The 13,224-nt window shown below is 51.3% G+C and overlaps 1 protein-coding gene across 3 annotated transcripts in view; it reads right to left on the bottom strand.

Annotated features, from left to right (window-relative positions):
• Positions 1-13,224, bottom strand: part of LOC119394543 (cytoplasmic aconitate hydratase) — a 486,597-nt gene that overhangs the window by 196,823 nt on the left and 276,550 nt on the right. For all 3 annotated transcript variants that reach the window (XM_037661865.2, XM_037661864.2, XM_037661866.2), the window contains one exon: positions 8,517-8,581. In XM_037661865.2, the coding sequence (XP_037517793.1) occupies positions 8,517-8,581 (65 nt within the window). The remainder of the gene's footprint in view (positions 1-8,516; positions 8,582-13,224) is intronic.

Raw genomic sequence — 13,224 nt, 5'->3', positions numbered from 1 at the left:
TGGGAAAGTGCAACACTATGAGTGATCGCGGTGCGCACTGGTGCATTTGTATTTAAATATCCAATAGTGGGCGTTGATAAAATATTTGTGGACGTTCTTTCACTTACATACATTACGCGAGAACAGAATTTAATCCGCGGCCAAAGGATCGAGATTAATACATTTCTAAAAATGTATTAATTGCAATCTATCGCGACACGTAAACAAACCATGTGTACTTAGAAGGGATATCACTGAAAACACACACATTGATTCGATCTTTGTAGTATATCGCGCCCGATCGGCACGGCGTCGACTGCAGATGTCCAACGAGGTGCTTGCTCAGTTTGGTGATACTAAGCCGTTGCACAAATAACTTGTGTTTAAAGCACGACAGTTACTTCCCTGTAAAAAAGAGCTCTTGTTTTCAACATTCGCTATTGTATGACACGATTGGAAAACAGTGAACTCTGCTAGCTTGCAATGCTCTATTTTCTATGACGCCGCTATAACGCCGCCATGAAGAACGCCACATTGCCGCCCTGTTTGATTGCATCTCAGTAGCAATAGTCTCGTACCTTTTATTTTTTTAATGTTTGCTGACTCTAATGGTAAATAATCTACTTTAGAATATGAATGTTAAATAAAAAAAAATGTATTTTTCATTTACAGTTAACAGCATCACAGACAACTGTTCAATTACACAGTATAAATTATTATGACACTTTTGGCCGCGCCGCAGTTTTGTACAGCGCACATGGTGCCTAGGCTTGGTGTCATCACTTCATGTGCGTGTCCTGTGTGTTCGCAGATTGCAGCGAGTTTCCGAGTGGAATCTGTGTGAAATAGTTACTTTTGGTGTGTTTAATCTGTGAAAAGTGTTACGCGACAAGACCAGCACATTCGAGCGGTGCCATTACGGTACTGTGCGATGTCTTGGATTCATCAGCGCCGATCGAGGGATACTGATTCCCTCAGCTCTGATTCTCTTCATTTGGAGGTAAGTAACTTCTGTATTTCAAGTATAATGCTTATCCCGTATTTGATGTATGCGATGGTTATTTATGCGCCAAGTGCATGCCGATTTGTGTAAGCACCCTCGGTGCTGTGTAATATAGCTAGTGCTGAAATACGCCAATGTAGCTGTTGTTTGTATGGCTGCACGTCGCGAAGCGACTCGGACTATGAGGCACGTGGCAGTGGATTGCTCCGGATAATTTCCACTGTCCAGGGTTCCTTGACGTGCTCTCACATCGCGCAGTACACGGGCCTCTAGAATTTCACCTCCATAGTAATGCGATCGTCGCGGCCCGGTTCGGCCCCGCGCTGTTCCGATCAGCAGCCTAGCACCGTAACGATTGTACAGTACATACCACCGTGGTGAACACCTATGCAAGAAATGCTGGTGAATACGTAAAGTGAATTCTTTTGATGTGTATTCAGAGTAGTTTAGGATATTAGTAATCGTTACATGGTTGGTTAGCCAACAAATTGGGCTTAAAGCACACCATAAACTGTGCAAGTGGTTGACAGACTGAGTCAAGGGCCATCTTGGCTTTGCACGCATAGACTGCCGAATTGGGTATTTTTTTGAAGGCTGCATTGATGCCGCCCATGTGATTTTGCTTAAACTATACTTTTGCTGGAATTCAGCTTTGAGTCATTATTGGTTTGATTTTTTACTATATTTTTTCTTTGACGTAATGAACAACAATATGCAAACACATTCCACATCTCAAAATATGTTCCAACAGTTGCTGCTGCAAGCACCTCATTTAGCTGCTGTGTTTATGCATGTTGCCATGTATGAATGGAGTACCTCATAGTACTGACACTCATTACTGGAACTGCAAGCGTTATTGCCTCTCTTGCTGCTGTTGAGACAGTTTTTCCAAGTCCGGATTACCCAGGCTGTTAACATGCTTTCCTTCACAGAGTACTCATTGTGCACTACGTTTACCTTTTTAATATTTATGTCAACTGTGCCTTCACTGCTGTTAACGCTAAATAAATGTATTATATATATGCATTTTTGTACTTACAGGCTACCGAAGCCGACATCACCAACCTGACGATGATTAAGACAAATCTGCTGTTGCATCCCCACACCCAAAAATAAAAGTCATTTGGTATCATATCAATATATGTTGTGTGTGTACTGCTGTGGACCGCCTATGAATGTCCACTCATCAAAATGGACACCCTATAAATATTGCATACATATTGTATGCTTGATACAGTCGAGCCCGTTTATAATGAACCTGAGCGTGACGCGGCGTCCGTTCGTTGTATCCCGAAGTTTGTAATAAATGAATAAAAAGCTTTTAAAAAGTTACAAGTGAAAACCCAAAATTTATTTTTTCGCAAAAAGGTCCGTGATGCACGTCTGCTTCGAGAGTGCTGATGCGATAAGGGTGGTCTCCAGTTTATTTAAAGTGGCAGCATGCTCCTCGCCAAGGCCCTTGGCATAGACAAGTTGCCTGAGGCTATCTATGTAGCCAATTGCTACAGGCATGCTTGTGGGCGCTGGCTCCAACGTTTCATCGTCGTCGTCATCTGATTCCTCCGAGTCGCTCTTTCCGCGCACTTCATTGACAATGCCCTCATCCGTGCACGGTTCCGCGGTGTCGGCATCATCATCGGCCATAACGAAATCATCCCAGCAGATGACCCGCCCTCCCATGTTGGAGTCGACAACACGCTGCCACAAATCGCCGCCGAAGTGGTCCTCTTCGGAAGCTTCAGGGTCGGCATAGGCTCCGACATCGGCGAAGCCGGCCTTGCGGAAACAGTTTCGCACACATGTAGCCGTTACCTCCGCCCACGAAGCCTTTACCATCTCCAGAGCTGAGTACAGCGACACCCGAAGCGGCAGGTTGGCTGCCAGCCGGTCAACAGCTATGAGCATGCGCTCCACAACGCGGCGCCTATAATAAGCCTTCAACGCGCGGATTATACCCAAGTCAAGCGGTTGCACTTTCGACGTTGTGTTGGGCGGCAGGAAAAGCAGGGTCACTGCCGTGAGAGAGGCTTGTACGTGGTGCGCGGAGCAATTGTTGACCACAAGCAGCACATGCCTGCCTTGCTTGTGCATGTCGCAGTCTAACTCGCTCAGCCACTCTGCGAATAAATCGCGCGTCATCCACGCTTTAGCACTATGCCTGTAACGCACAGGCACATAGCCCCGAAAGCAACGCGGCTTCTTTGACTTGCCGATTACAAAGGGCACGCGCCGGTCGCTGCCATCCATGTTAGTGCACAAAAGCGCTGTGACGCGCACTTTACTGTGCTTGCCGCCAGCACATGTGTCGCCTTTCATGGCGTGCGTTTTTCCTGGCAGCATCTGGTAGAATAACGCAGTTTTGTCTGCGTTATAGACGTATCGCTCCGCATAGCTTAAAATAGTGTCTCGATTTGCTTCAAGCCACGAGGCAACGTCTTGGACGCTGGCAGAGGCCGCCTCACCGACAATCGATTTAAAAACAATGCCATGACGCACTTTGAACCGATGTAGCCAGCCATTTCCTGGGCAGAAGTCGGGAAAATCCAACAGAAATGCGAAGTCTTTCGCTTTGGCCAGCATCATAGGACCACTTATCGGAATGTTCCGAGCCCGCGCGTCGACGAACCATTTCAGAAGCGCTTCCTCCACGTCCGCGTAGGTGGCCCTCTGCAGGCGCTTTCTGTCCGTCGAGTTGGCATCGGCACTGATTATCTTGTCCTTGTTCTTTAGAATCGTTGATATCGTTGACTTGGACACGCCGTACTTCTTAACCAGCTCGCAGTTTTTAGCGCCTTGAGCTAGCTCGTTTAGAATGGCTCGCTTGGTAGAAATGTCCAGCGCTTTTCGCTTCGTGCCATCTGTTTGCACGGGGGGCTTCCCGTCCGCCATCCTGACACACACGCACACCAACAACGAGCAAGACGCGCACGTGCGACACACAAGCAAGTAAGCGTAGAACAGCTCTGCGCCCTGTCTGAGCTCGTTTCTACCCAGAAAAAGAAACTTCGGAATTCGAGCCGGCGCGGACAGGCGGAGGAGTTGCGATAAAGGGGGAAGAGAGAACGGCCTTGGGATAGAGTCACTGTACTTGGGAGAGTGGCCTACGCACGCAGCGGTCAGGGAATCTCATTGGGGCGCCGGTCCGCGGAAGTGTGAAAACGGCTGTCACACGGGACAGATCGTGAAAAGTTGAACTTGCGCGGCCCCACCGACTTCGATAATTCGCACTTCGTTCCGTGTAAGCCATTTTTACCCTTCCACACGCGTGCAGGGCATGCTGAACGGAGTGCAAAATGAGCGAGAACACGGAACGAATCGCGAAATATCGAAGTCGGTGAGCACCCCGCACCCACTGGCGATGCGGGGTGCTCGGAGCAGCAGGGCGGGGGACAAAGGACGGAGGGGTGCGCAACAAAAAAACTGTCGGGGAGAGTGACAATGAGAAGCCTGCGGAGGCAGCATCAGCGTTTGGCTCGCCGATGGCTTATAGGTGGTCGAAAGGGGTGTCTCTGCAGTCACCGGCCGACTCCGTTCGCTGTAACCGATCGGCAGGGTTCAAAGGCGTTCGTTGTAAGTGCGATTTCGTGCCATTGAAATAATGTATATTTCCACGGTCACGCGGGTACCGTTCGTTTTAAGACGAAGTTCGTTTTAAGTGGGGCCGTTATATGTGGGCTCTACTGTATTTATTGAATGTCCATTGGATGTGACATGGTTGGCAGTGCCAGCGCCAACTGGTTCCAGTAGCAACTGGTCCCAGTCCCAACACCAACTGGTCCCAGTAGCTACTGATAACTGGCTAATAAACCACTTGAACCAGTAGCAAAATTTTCACCTGGGATGATAAACTCGAGATCGTACAGGACGTCCTGAATGATCACACGAGCAGTGCATACTGCTGAAGGATGAATGCTCTGGGAGCTGGCGGTATGAAGGGACATCCCAGAAAGTGGCGTTGTCACTATTCAGAGTAAGCGGCTAAGTCTTGCGTCCACAATGGATACGGCGGCTCCAGTGTCGATAAGGGCAGATGCGCGATCACCGTCCACAACGTCTGTTACACTCGATGGACTTCACCAAGGGCTTTCCCAGTTCGATAACGTCGCAGCCCTTGCCTCATGGACTGTGACGACTAGCTTTCCTGCTCTCGTGCAACCGAACGTGGCCGCATGGGTGACAGTGAGCAACGGCGTGGAGACTGAGAGCGGTGAGTAGATGGAGCTGGGCGTGACATCGGTGGGTCGTAGAATGCACGGCTGCACACAATGGCGATAACGTGCCATGTGAGCGGCATAAGCGCATGCAAAGCAGATGGGCTGGTTGTCGGATGTGTGCCATCGGTTCGCCGGGGCAGGTCGCACCCATGTCGAAGCACGCGATTGACGGGGCGGCTGCTGAAATGACTGCATGGCGGGTTGCAGTTGGGGCCTAGGGAAGACGTCAGGTTACGTAGCCGGCACACTCGCTTCGAAGGACGGAGCTCTAGCGGCGGCTTCGGCATGACTAAGTGGGGCAGCCACAGGGATTGCTTGGGGGCGTCCTGGCGACAACTTGAGTGTAACTCTGTGGTGCAGGAGCCAGCGGTTGCTGGTGGTACTCAGGCATGACCTCCCCAAATTCCCTGCTCAATCGCTCAGCGAAAGGGATGGAGAAGGGTGGTCAGGTCAGCAGCCGAGCAAACACATGACGCGCACAACGTCTCAAAAACACTTTATAATAACTGTTGGGCCTTTACAGCCCAAAACCACGATATGATTATGAGAGATGCCGTAGAGATTTCGATTTTGTACAGAGATGGGTTGGTTACAAAAATAGCGGTGCTGCCCTGAGTGACTTGCACAGTCGCAAAAGGTGACAGAAACCCTGCTCCGGAAATTTCGACCACCTGCGGTTCTTTAATGTGCACCAAATCTAAGTACACATGCCTCAAGCATTTTTGCCACCATCGAAAATGCAGCCACTGCGGCCGGGATTCGATACCGCAACCTTCAGGTTAGCAGTCGAGCACCATAACCGCTAGACCACCGTGGCGGGTTTAAAAACACACTTGACACACCACCAATACGACCATGTATCCTCGCACTATCCTCATGGCTTTACATCAAATTAAGTATTCGCAGTAAATAGAACCTTTTCGACAATTATGAAGCGTCAACGCAGTTACTTTTGCTCATGTTCGCAATCCCAGGCCACGATAACCGCAACCACCTCGTGCGCGCAGCCCACCAGAAAACTCCATTGCCGCCGGCGTCACAATCGAAATATGGCCGCACAACTCACTTTCTTGTAGCCCGTACAGGCTCGCTAGCTTTTTTGTGCCTTCGACAACGTCACGAGAGCGCGCCAAGTGATGTGATGATGATATAAGCTCGCATAGGCGTGCCCATTACACGGATGACAGCGGCACATAAAGGCACCAAACGTAGCCTCAGTGATCGGTTCCGGAAGCGCACTGGAGCCCATCGCGGAGGCCGTGCATCAAAGACCGCTTGGGAGCAGTTTCAGCGCAATAATGCGTTTTGGAGCAGGATGGCGCAGCAGAAGCGGATTGACGCAGCGTGGCGCAAATGGCGCAGCGCTTCCACCCCTGCGCTAAGGAGTACACCTGCTGTCTTGCTTGTCTGTGACACCATGAAATCCAAAGTTTGACGGCAACCCGTCTGGCTCTCGTATGGGGAGCCAAAACATCAGTAAACATTTTTCTTTTTGCATTTACAGTATTGTCTGTGACATGTGGTTACCCTATAAGCTGTACGTTTATGGCCTGGGAGCTACAATATAGAGTAGCACCTACACTGTAAATTAACCCTTTGAGGGTCGAATTTTTTCGCGAAATCCAGTCCAAAAATGTGTAATTTTTTTATTGCTGAAATAAATTCTTCAGACGATTCTATTTCAGAAAAAAATTGTCTAAAATTTTTTTCATGACCGTAAAGTGACAGAAAAATCAGTTTTGTTGTTACATACATATGGTTTATTCATAGTAAAATGAAGCAGAATCCTAAAAAAAAGCTTCGCAGTCTTTTTAAATAAAAATTATGCATTGTATTAAACATAGCTCACAGACATACAAAAATTAGCGCACCAGAGTACGTTTCCGGTTAAAAACGTTCGTGCTCTAACACTGAAAACTTTTTAGCGTGTGATAGTCTTTAAAGCATGGCTCGCCGCGCACGCGTTTCAGATGTTGCTCCTTGATCGTCATCGTAGTCTGAACTCGTCAAAAAATCCTCGTCTGACGAACTGAAATCCAATGAATTTCATTCATTCATTCTGATTCGGCACTTGGGCAATAGTCCGCATCGGAAGAATCGCTGCTCGACTCATCGCGGCAGCAGCGCAACCAGTGCGCGCTTCCATAGCGTAAGCGAACTGCGTCAGTGGTCACACGGAAGAAAACTATGATTGTGCGCCCGTCCGGAAAGCAAAACGAGAGAAAAAGCTACAGTAATACTTCGTCTTATCGCCAACAAAATGTAGTTAGTTTTTCCGAGACCCCAAAACAGGAAAGGCGGCGTCGTTTGTGTAATTTAGCACCGCACGGAAAGAGATGCAATCGCGCGCCGGGGAGCAATACACGAGAGAGTAGCAAGCGGTCACCCTTTGAGAGATTACAAACCAAACATCCATCAGCTTTGCAGGCGCAAGAAGCGAAAGCCACCCGAAGGACGAAACCGAAACAAGCCGGACCGCGTGCGCGCGTTGTGATGCGAGACTACAAGCCGCCGCGCCTCTTTGGAAAGCAAAAAGAAAAGACGGAGAAACATTGCCCCATTTAAAAAATTACACGTATTCCCGAAGCGTGGCAGCACATTCCAAGCAAGAAAAATGGGAGAAGGCGCGCGTTTGAAACCAACTGCGCCGCGGGCACTCTCGGTTGCACAAGCGATAGCCGGCGCGCGGTGTGCCATTTTGCGAAGCATAAAAGAACCAACAACGGAGAGATATCGGCGCATGAAAAAAATTCCACGTATTCCCGAAGCGTGGCAGCACATGCCAAGCAAGAGAAATGATCGAAAAGGGCGCGCACTTTAAACCAGCTGCACCGCGAACGTGCTCGGATGGGCAAGCAATAGGCGGCGCGCCGTTTTGGGAAGCGAAAAAAAAAATACAACGGAGAGACATCGGCACATGAAAAAAATTCCACGTACTTCCGAAGTGCGGCAGCACAGGCCAAGCAAGAGAAATGATCGAAAAAGGCGTGCGTTTTAAAAATAAACGCTATGCCGTACATGTACGACGAAAACCCTTTGGTACCAGGAAGCTTCTGCCGTACATGTACGGCGAAAACCCTGAATGGGTTAAAAGTGGTTACGTGAGCAATTTTAATTCTGTAGTTGTACTCTTACTTCTGGCCTCGCCTCTCCACACAGTTTCAAGTCATGTACAACATGCTGATGCAACAACAACACAGAGCTGATCATGCAGCAACAGACTTTGCTGAGGAACTTCAGAAAGGGAGAATCTGCTAGACAAAAACACATAGAGTGAGGTGTCATGCAAGTGTGTAATGCAGCGTTCAGTTTCAACTGACCTGAATTTCCTCCCGCGAAGGCCAGATGTCCCTCAAGTGAACAGGCTTGCCATCCGGGCTGTGTCCTGCGCATCATTACCATACATCACCAACAACTTTTTAACTAGCACGCAGTGACTGCATTCATTTTCAGTCAGCTTGTGTAAACATGGCATGCCAGATGCTACTTGCTCTGCCAGATGCTACACGCATGCGCAACAAGATGCTATTTAAGCAACTGTGGTGGTCAATAAAGATGAGTTGAAGTTCAGCGCTTGTGTCGTCCTTTTTTTCGTGTTTTGTGTATCTGTCTTAACCCGGTGTGCGCTGCCGTTTATCGTGAATACCCATAATGACTCAAGAACTTTTTAGTTTGAAGGGAATAGTGGGATTTGTATATGTCAGATGCTGACAAAATTCCGGCAGGTTATCCGCTTTACAAAAAGAAAAAAAAAATCAGTTTATTCTATCGAATAAATTTGTTCTAAATTTTAGTCTATTCATATATGTTCACGGAATGACGCAATGTTATGTTTGCATGTTCTGGGCCATATGTATGGAGTGGTTGTAGTTCTATGTTGGCAACCTTGTTGTGGTACTGTGATGTCATGGAAGTGAATAAAGGGTGGCCGCAGCAGGCAGCTGAAACTTTTTCGGTCGTATCGAACAGCCTGCTGGCATGTCCTCGCTTCCGCGATATACGTAATACTGCTGACGAGGATGGTATCAGCACTGAGATAATGAAATGGTATCAATGGTATCAGCATTAAGCATAGGATCACAAATTCACCGTCGGGGCCAACTGAACGAAAGGCAACGCCCGTCGGTCTGATGGGTGCCACCATGAAAAGCTACATTGAGACATTCGATTTATCTAAGCCGGAGGACTGGGAGGTCTACGTTCAATGATTTGAGTCCTTTTTGGACGCGCACAACATAACGGACGCCGACAGGCAGAGGCCCATCTTCCTAAACTCATGTGGTCCTGCGACATTCCACTTAGCCAAGGCTCTTGCGGCACCGGCACAGTCGAAGGACACCACACTCTCGACAATAATGTCTCCCCTGCAACAGCAGGAGGACACCATCTTCTAATTAGGGTTATGAGAATGAAGTCCTTTCTTGACCTAGACGCATAATTTGAGCGCATTTTAAAATTTTCTTTTACTACCCCATCTGTTGAAGTCAAAGAGAGGACACCAAAATAAATCAGGGTAGCTAACTCCAACGCCCCCAAGTGCTTGTTTCAGGGTAGACGAGTTCAGCTCGTCTTCGACGGGAGCGGTACAAACCATGTTCGGGGTGAGTGTCAGGCCAGGCATTTTTCAAAATCTGATGGAAACCCTGTTGCGTGGCATACCAGGTGTCGTTCCGTATTTTGATGACATCATCATTGCTTGTGCTTCACATCAAGAGCTTGCTCCTCGCCTCCACAAGGTAGGACGGTCTTGCCTGCAGCAAGACCGTCCTCGCCTTTCTGGTGCCTACATCGACCTGAAGTGCGCCTTAACATACCTGGAGTTACGAAGAAAAGAATGTCATCGGTTGCCCTTAAACAGGCCACACTACTGTATTCACATGAGGTGTGCAGTGCTCACACCCATATTTACACAGATGGTTCATCAGTTATGACTACAAGCTCAACCGCCGCCGTAATAATTCCGGCAAGATCTATCACAATACAGCTCAAAATGTTTCATGCAACCTCAACTACAGCTTGTGGGGATTCGAGGCACGCCCGTAGCCTTTGCGCGGGCATTTGCCATCTGCTAACCCATTTTCTCCCCGTTCCCTCCCGCGGCGGCAATGTGGCGCCATCTTGCGCCATGCGCCGCCGGGTTCTCGTGGTGGCGCTGTACGCGATCTCGGAATTCGCGAGATCCGGTGCACGCTGGGACGGCTCTCGCTCTCTGTCTCCTGGGCCAGCGAACGGTGAGGTCGCGTTTTCCTTGCGCTCCGACGTCCCCTTTGGGAATCGCCGGACTGTAGCCTGCCTGGGTGCCTTGACATCCTTGGCAGGCGTGTCTACCATTGCGCTAGCTTCTAATCCGTACACTAGGCCAAAGGCGGTGCCAAGTGTTCGTGCGTGGTCGTACCACGCTGAGCCGCACTTGCCGGAGGCCCACGTGTGCGGAGATTTGCCCCAACTCTCGCGACCAGGCCCAGTGGTCATCGCGAGAGTGCGCAGCATAGCCGCTCAGGACCGTTTCCCGAGCGGCGTGTCAAAGCTCGCCATTGCGAGCTGCGACGTGCTTCGCGGAACCCCCTTTGTGTATTCCGTCCGCCTGCGGGAGCCCTTTGCTCCCCGCGTCCCGGGAGCGGACGTGGTGCTTCGTTGGGGTGCCGCCGAAAGGCAAAGAAAGTGTTTGTGTGTGTCGTTTGATCGAACACTGTGTTTCTGTCGCGCGGCGTTCGGCGCCCTCGTTAGCTGAACGCGCGCGTAGCGGTGCGCGTACGTAAGCAGGCAACGGCACACGCGGCCCTGTGGCTCGCTAAGCCTGAACCCGCGGTGGTCTCTACTCCGGTGAGTTTTGAGGCTACCACACTGGCGCCCAATGCGGTATCAAAGGCTCATTAAGCCTTTGATTAGACTTAGCCGAGTTAGCACGCCTTTGCGAATCAGGCTCGCCGTGTTACCCGCGTTATGTCTGCTAGGCGTGAGTTTTGTCCGCTGTCGTTTTTAGCAGATACAGCTTTGCTCGAAAACAGGGCCAGTGCCCCCTTTGGGCACAATCCAGCACCCTCCTCTGTCACAACCCCCAGTGGGGATGACGTGAGGCGCTACGTACCAGCTCCCAGTGGAGATGTAGCGTGTTTTGGGAACGGGGCCATAGCCCAATCCGAACAGTGCACACGGGCAAATTGGACTGTTACTGCTCCCTTTGGAATGCACGGCAGTTCCATGTCACATCGCTTCCATTCGGCTTCCAGCGGAGCTCACGGAGCGCAGTTCGGAAACGCGGCCACAGCCGTTGCCGACTTTTGCCCAATGGCTGCTATGCAAGCAAGCAGCCAAGCTCACTTCGAGCACGCGTCTGTACCGCTAGCCGCAAGCGGCTTAGCCAGATCACGTAAAGCTGCCTCAACTGGCGGCTGTGAACAACAGGCGCTCCCCGAGAACGGTGCAACGGCCGGTATCCCCTTTGAATCCGCGCCGCTTATCGAGCTCGGAGACAGTTCCCCATCGCTCGACCGCGCCGTTAATGCACCGACAGCTTCCTTTGAAGCGGGTGCACAGACGCTGCTGCAAAATGCCACCCAAATGATTCAGGCCCTTGCGGGGGCAGTCCAAACGCTTTCGGCCGTTCCGAAACGCACTCACCCCGCTGTCATGTTGGCTGTTCCGACCTACAGCGAGTACGGTGATCTGCAAAGTGCACGCGATTACCTGGACTCCCTCACACGTTTCCAGAGAGCCATGGGTCTAGACGATCAGGATGTGCTCGGACGCGTCGTCCCGGCTGCACTGACTGACACGGCGGCGAGGTGGTATCGGCTTTCAGGCCACCGAGTAGCAACCCTCGATGAGTTCCGCGCGGCCTTCCTGCGCGAATTCTTACCCGCTGACTACGAGAGTAGGATGCGGCGCGAGCTCGAGCTCCACACACAAGCTCCTGACGAGTCGCTTCAGGAGTACGTACGCGCGATGGACGACCTTTTCTCTATCGCCGAGCCCAGAGCCTCGAACGAGGAGCGCGTCGAACAGGTGATCAGGCAGGCACATCCGACCTTTTCGGCGTACCTGCGCGGCAGCCGCTTCCGAGATTTAGAGGAATTGGCCGCCGAGGCTAAGCGCATTCAAGGCGACATTCTCGCCGCACGTGCCTATCGCCCGCCGCCACCAGCCAGCGAGGCCCTTGAGCCGCGCTGCGCGTGGGGAGGGGCCATGACCCTTCCCCAACGGCAACAGCCTGCCGGAGCTGCCTTTGCGGCTACCGCTGCAAGCGGGCGCAGTTGGGAAGTGAGCGATCGCGCGTTAGGTCCCTACACGTACGGGAGGCGCGCAGCCTGTGCAGCACCGCAACTCGACACGCGCGAACAGGGACGCAATCCGCCCTAACGCATCGCTGAGGGTGGCGCTCGTCATAACAGGTCCTTTGATCAGGAGGCGAACCGACCCCGGCAGCTCGAAGCTGCTCCGTCTCGGGAAAGGGACCGCGATGGAGTGCGCTGTTTCCGCTGCCGTGAACGAGGGCACATAGTGAGGGGGTGCAACGTGTCAAGGGTTCCTACGAATCAGGGAAACAGAAGCGCGGGTCGCTCGTGAAGGCACGAGTGACCGAACCCTTGCTTTTACCCTCTGCGTACCGGGCAGGCAGTCTTGCTGGTGCGCACGCGCCATTTATTTCGGTCACCATTGCCGGCCGCGAATTCTCGGCGTTGCTGGACACGGGCGCAAGCGCTTCGTTGTTTGGCGAACAGGTGTTGTCCCACTTGCAGAAGCACTCGGTGCGCTTGCGGGACAGCCGAACGACATTCACCCTCGCGAAAGGCGTGGCCCAGTCGGCTGGCGCCGCAAGGTTGACTGTCACATGGGGAGATCGAAGGAGACGCACGCGTTTCGTTCATTTTCCAGGGCTCAGTGTCCCTGTGATTCTCAGTCGGGACTTTCTCCTAAAAACCGGTATCGTTGTGGACATTGCGAATGGCGGCTATCGCGACGGACCTTTTTCCCAGCTCAAGCCGTTCATCAGCCCGCCGGCGTATACAACTGCCTGTGCAGTAGAGG

This window comes from Rhipicephalus sanguineus, chromosome 5, assembly GCF_013339695.2.
Source record: "Rhipicephalus sanguineus isolate Rsan-2018 chromosome 5, BIME_Rsan_1.4, whole genome shotgun sequence".
Classification (NCBI taxonomy): Eukaryota; Metazoa; Arthropoda; class Arachnida; order Ixodida; family Ixodidae; genus Rhipicephalus; species Rhipicephalus sanguineus.
This window is presented reverse-complemented; position numbering and strand designations above follow the sequence as displayed.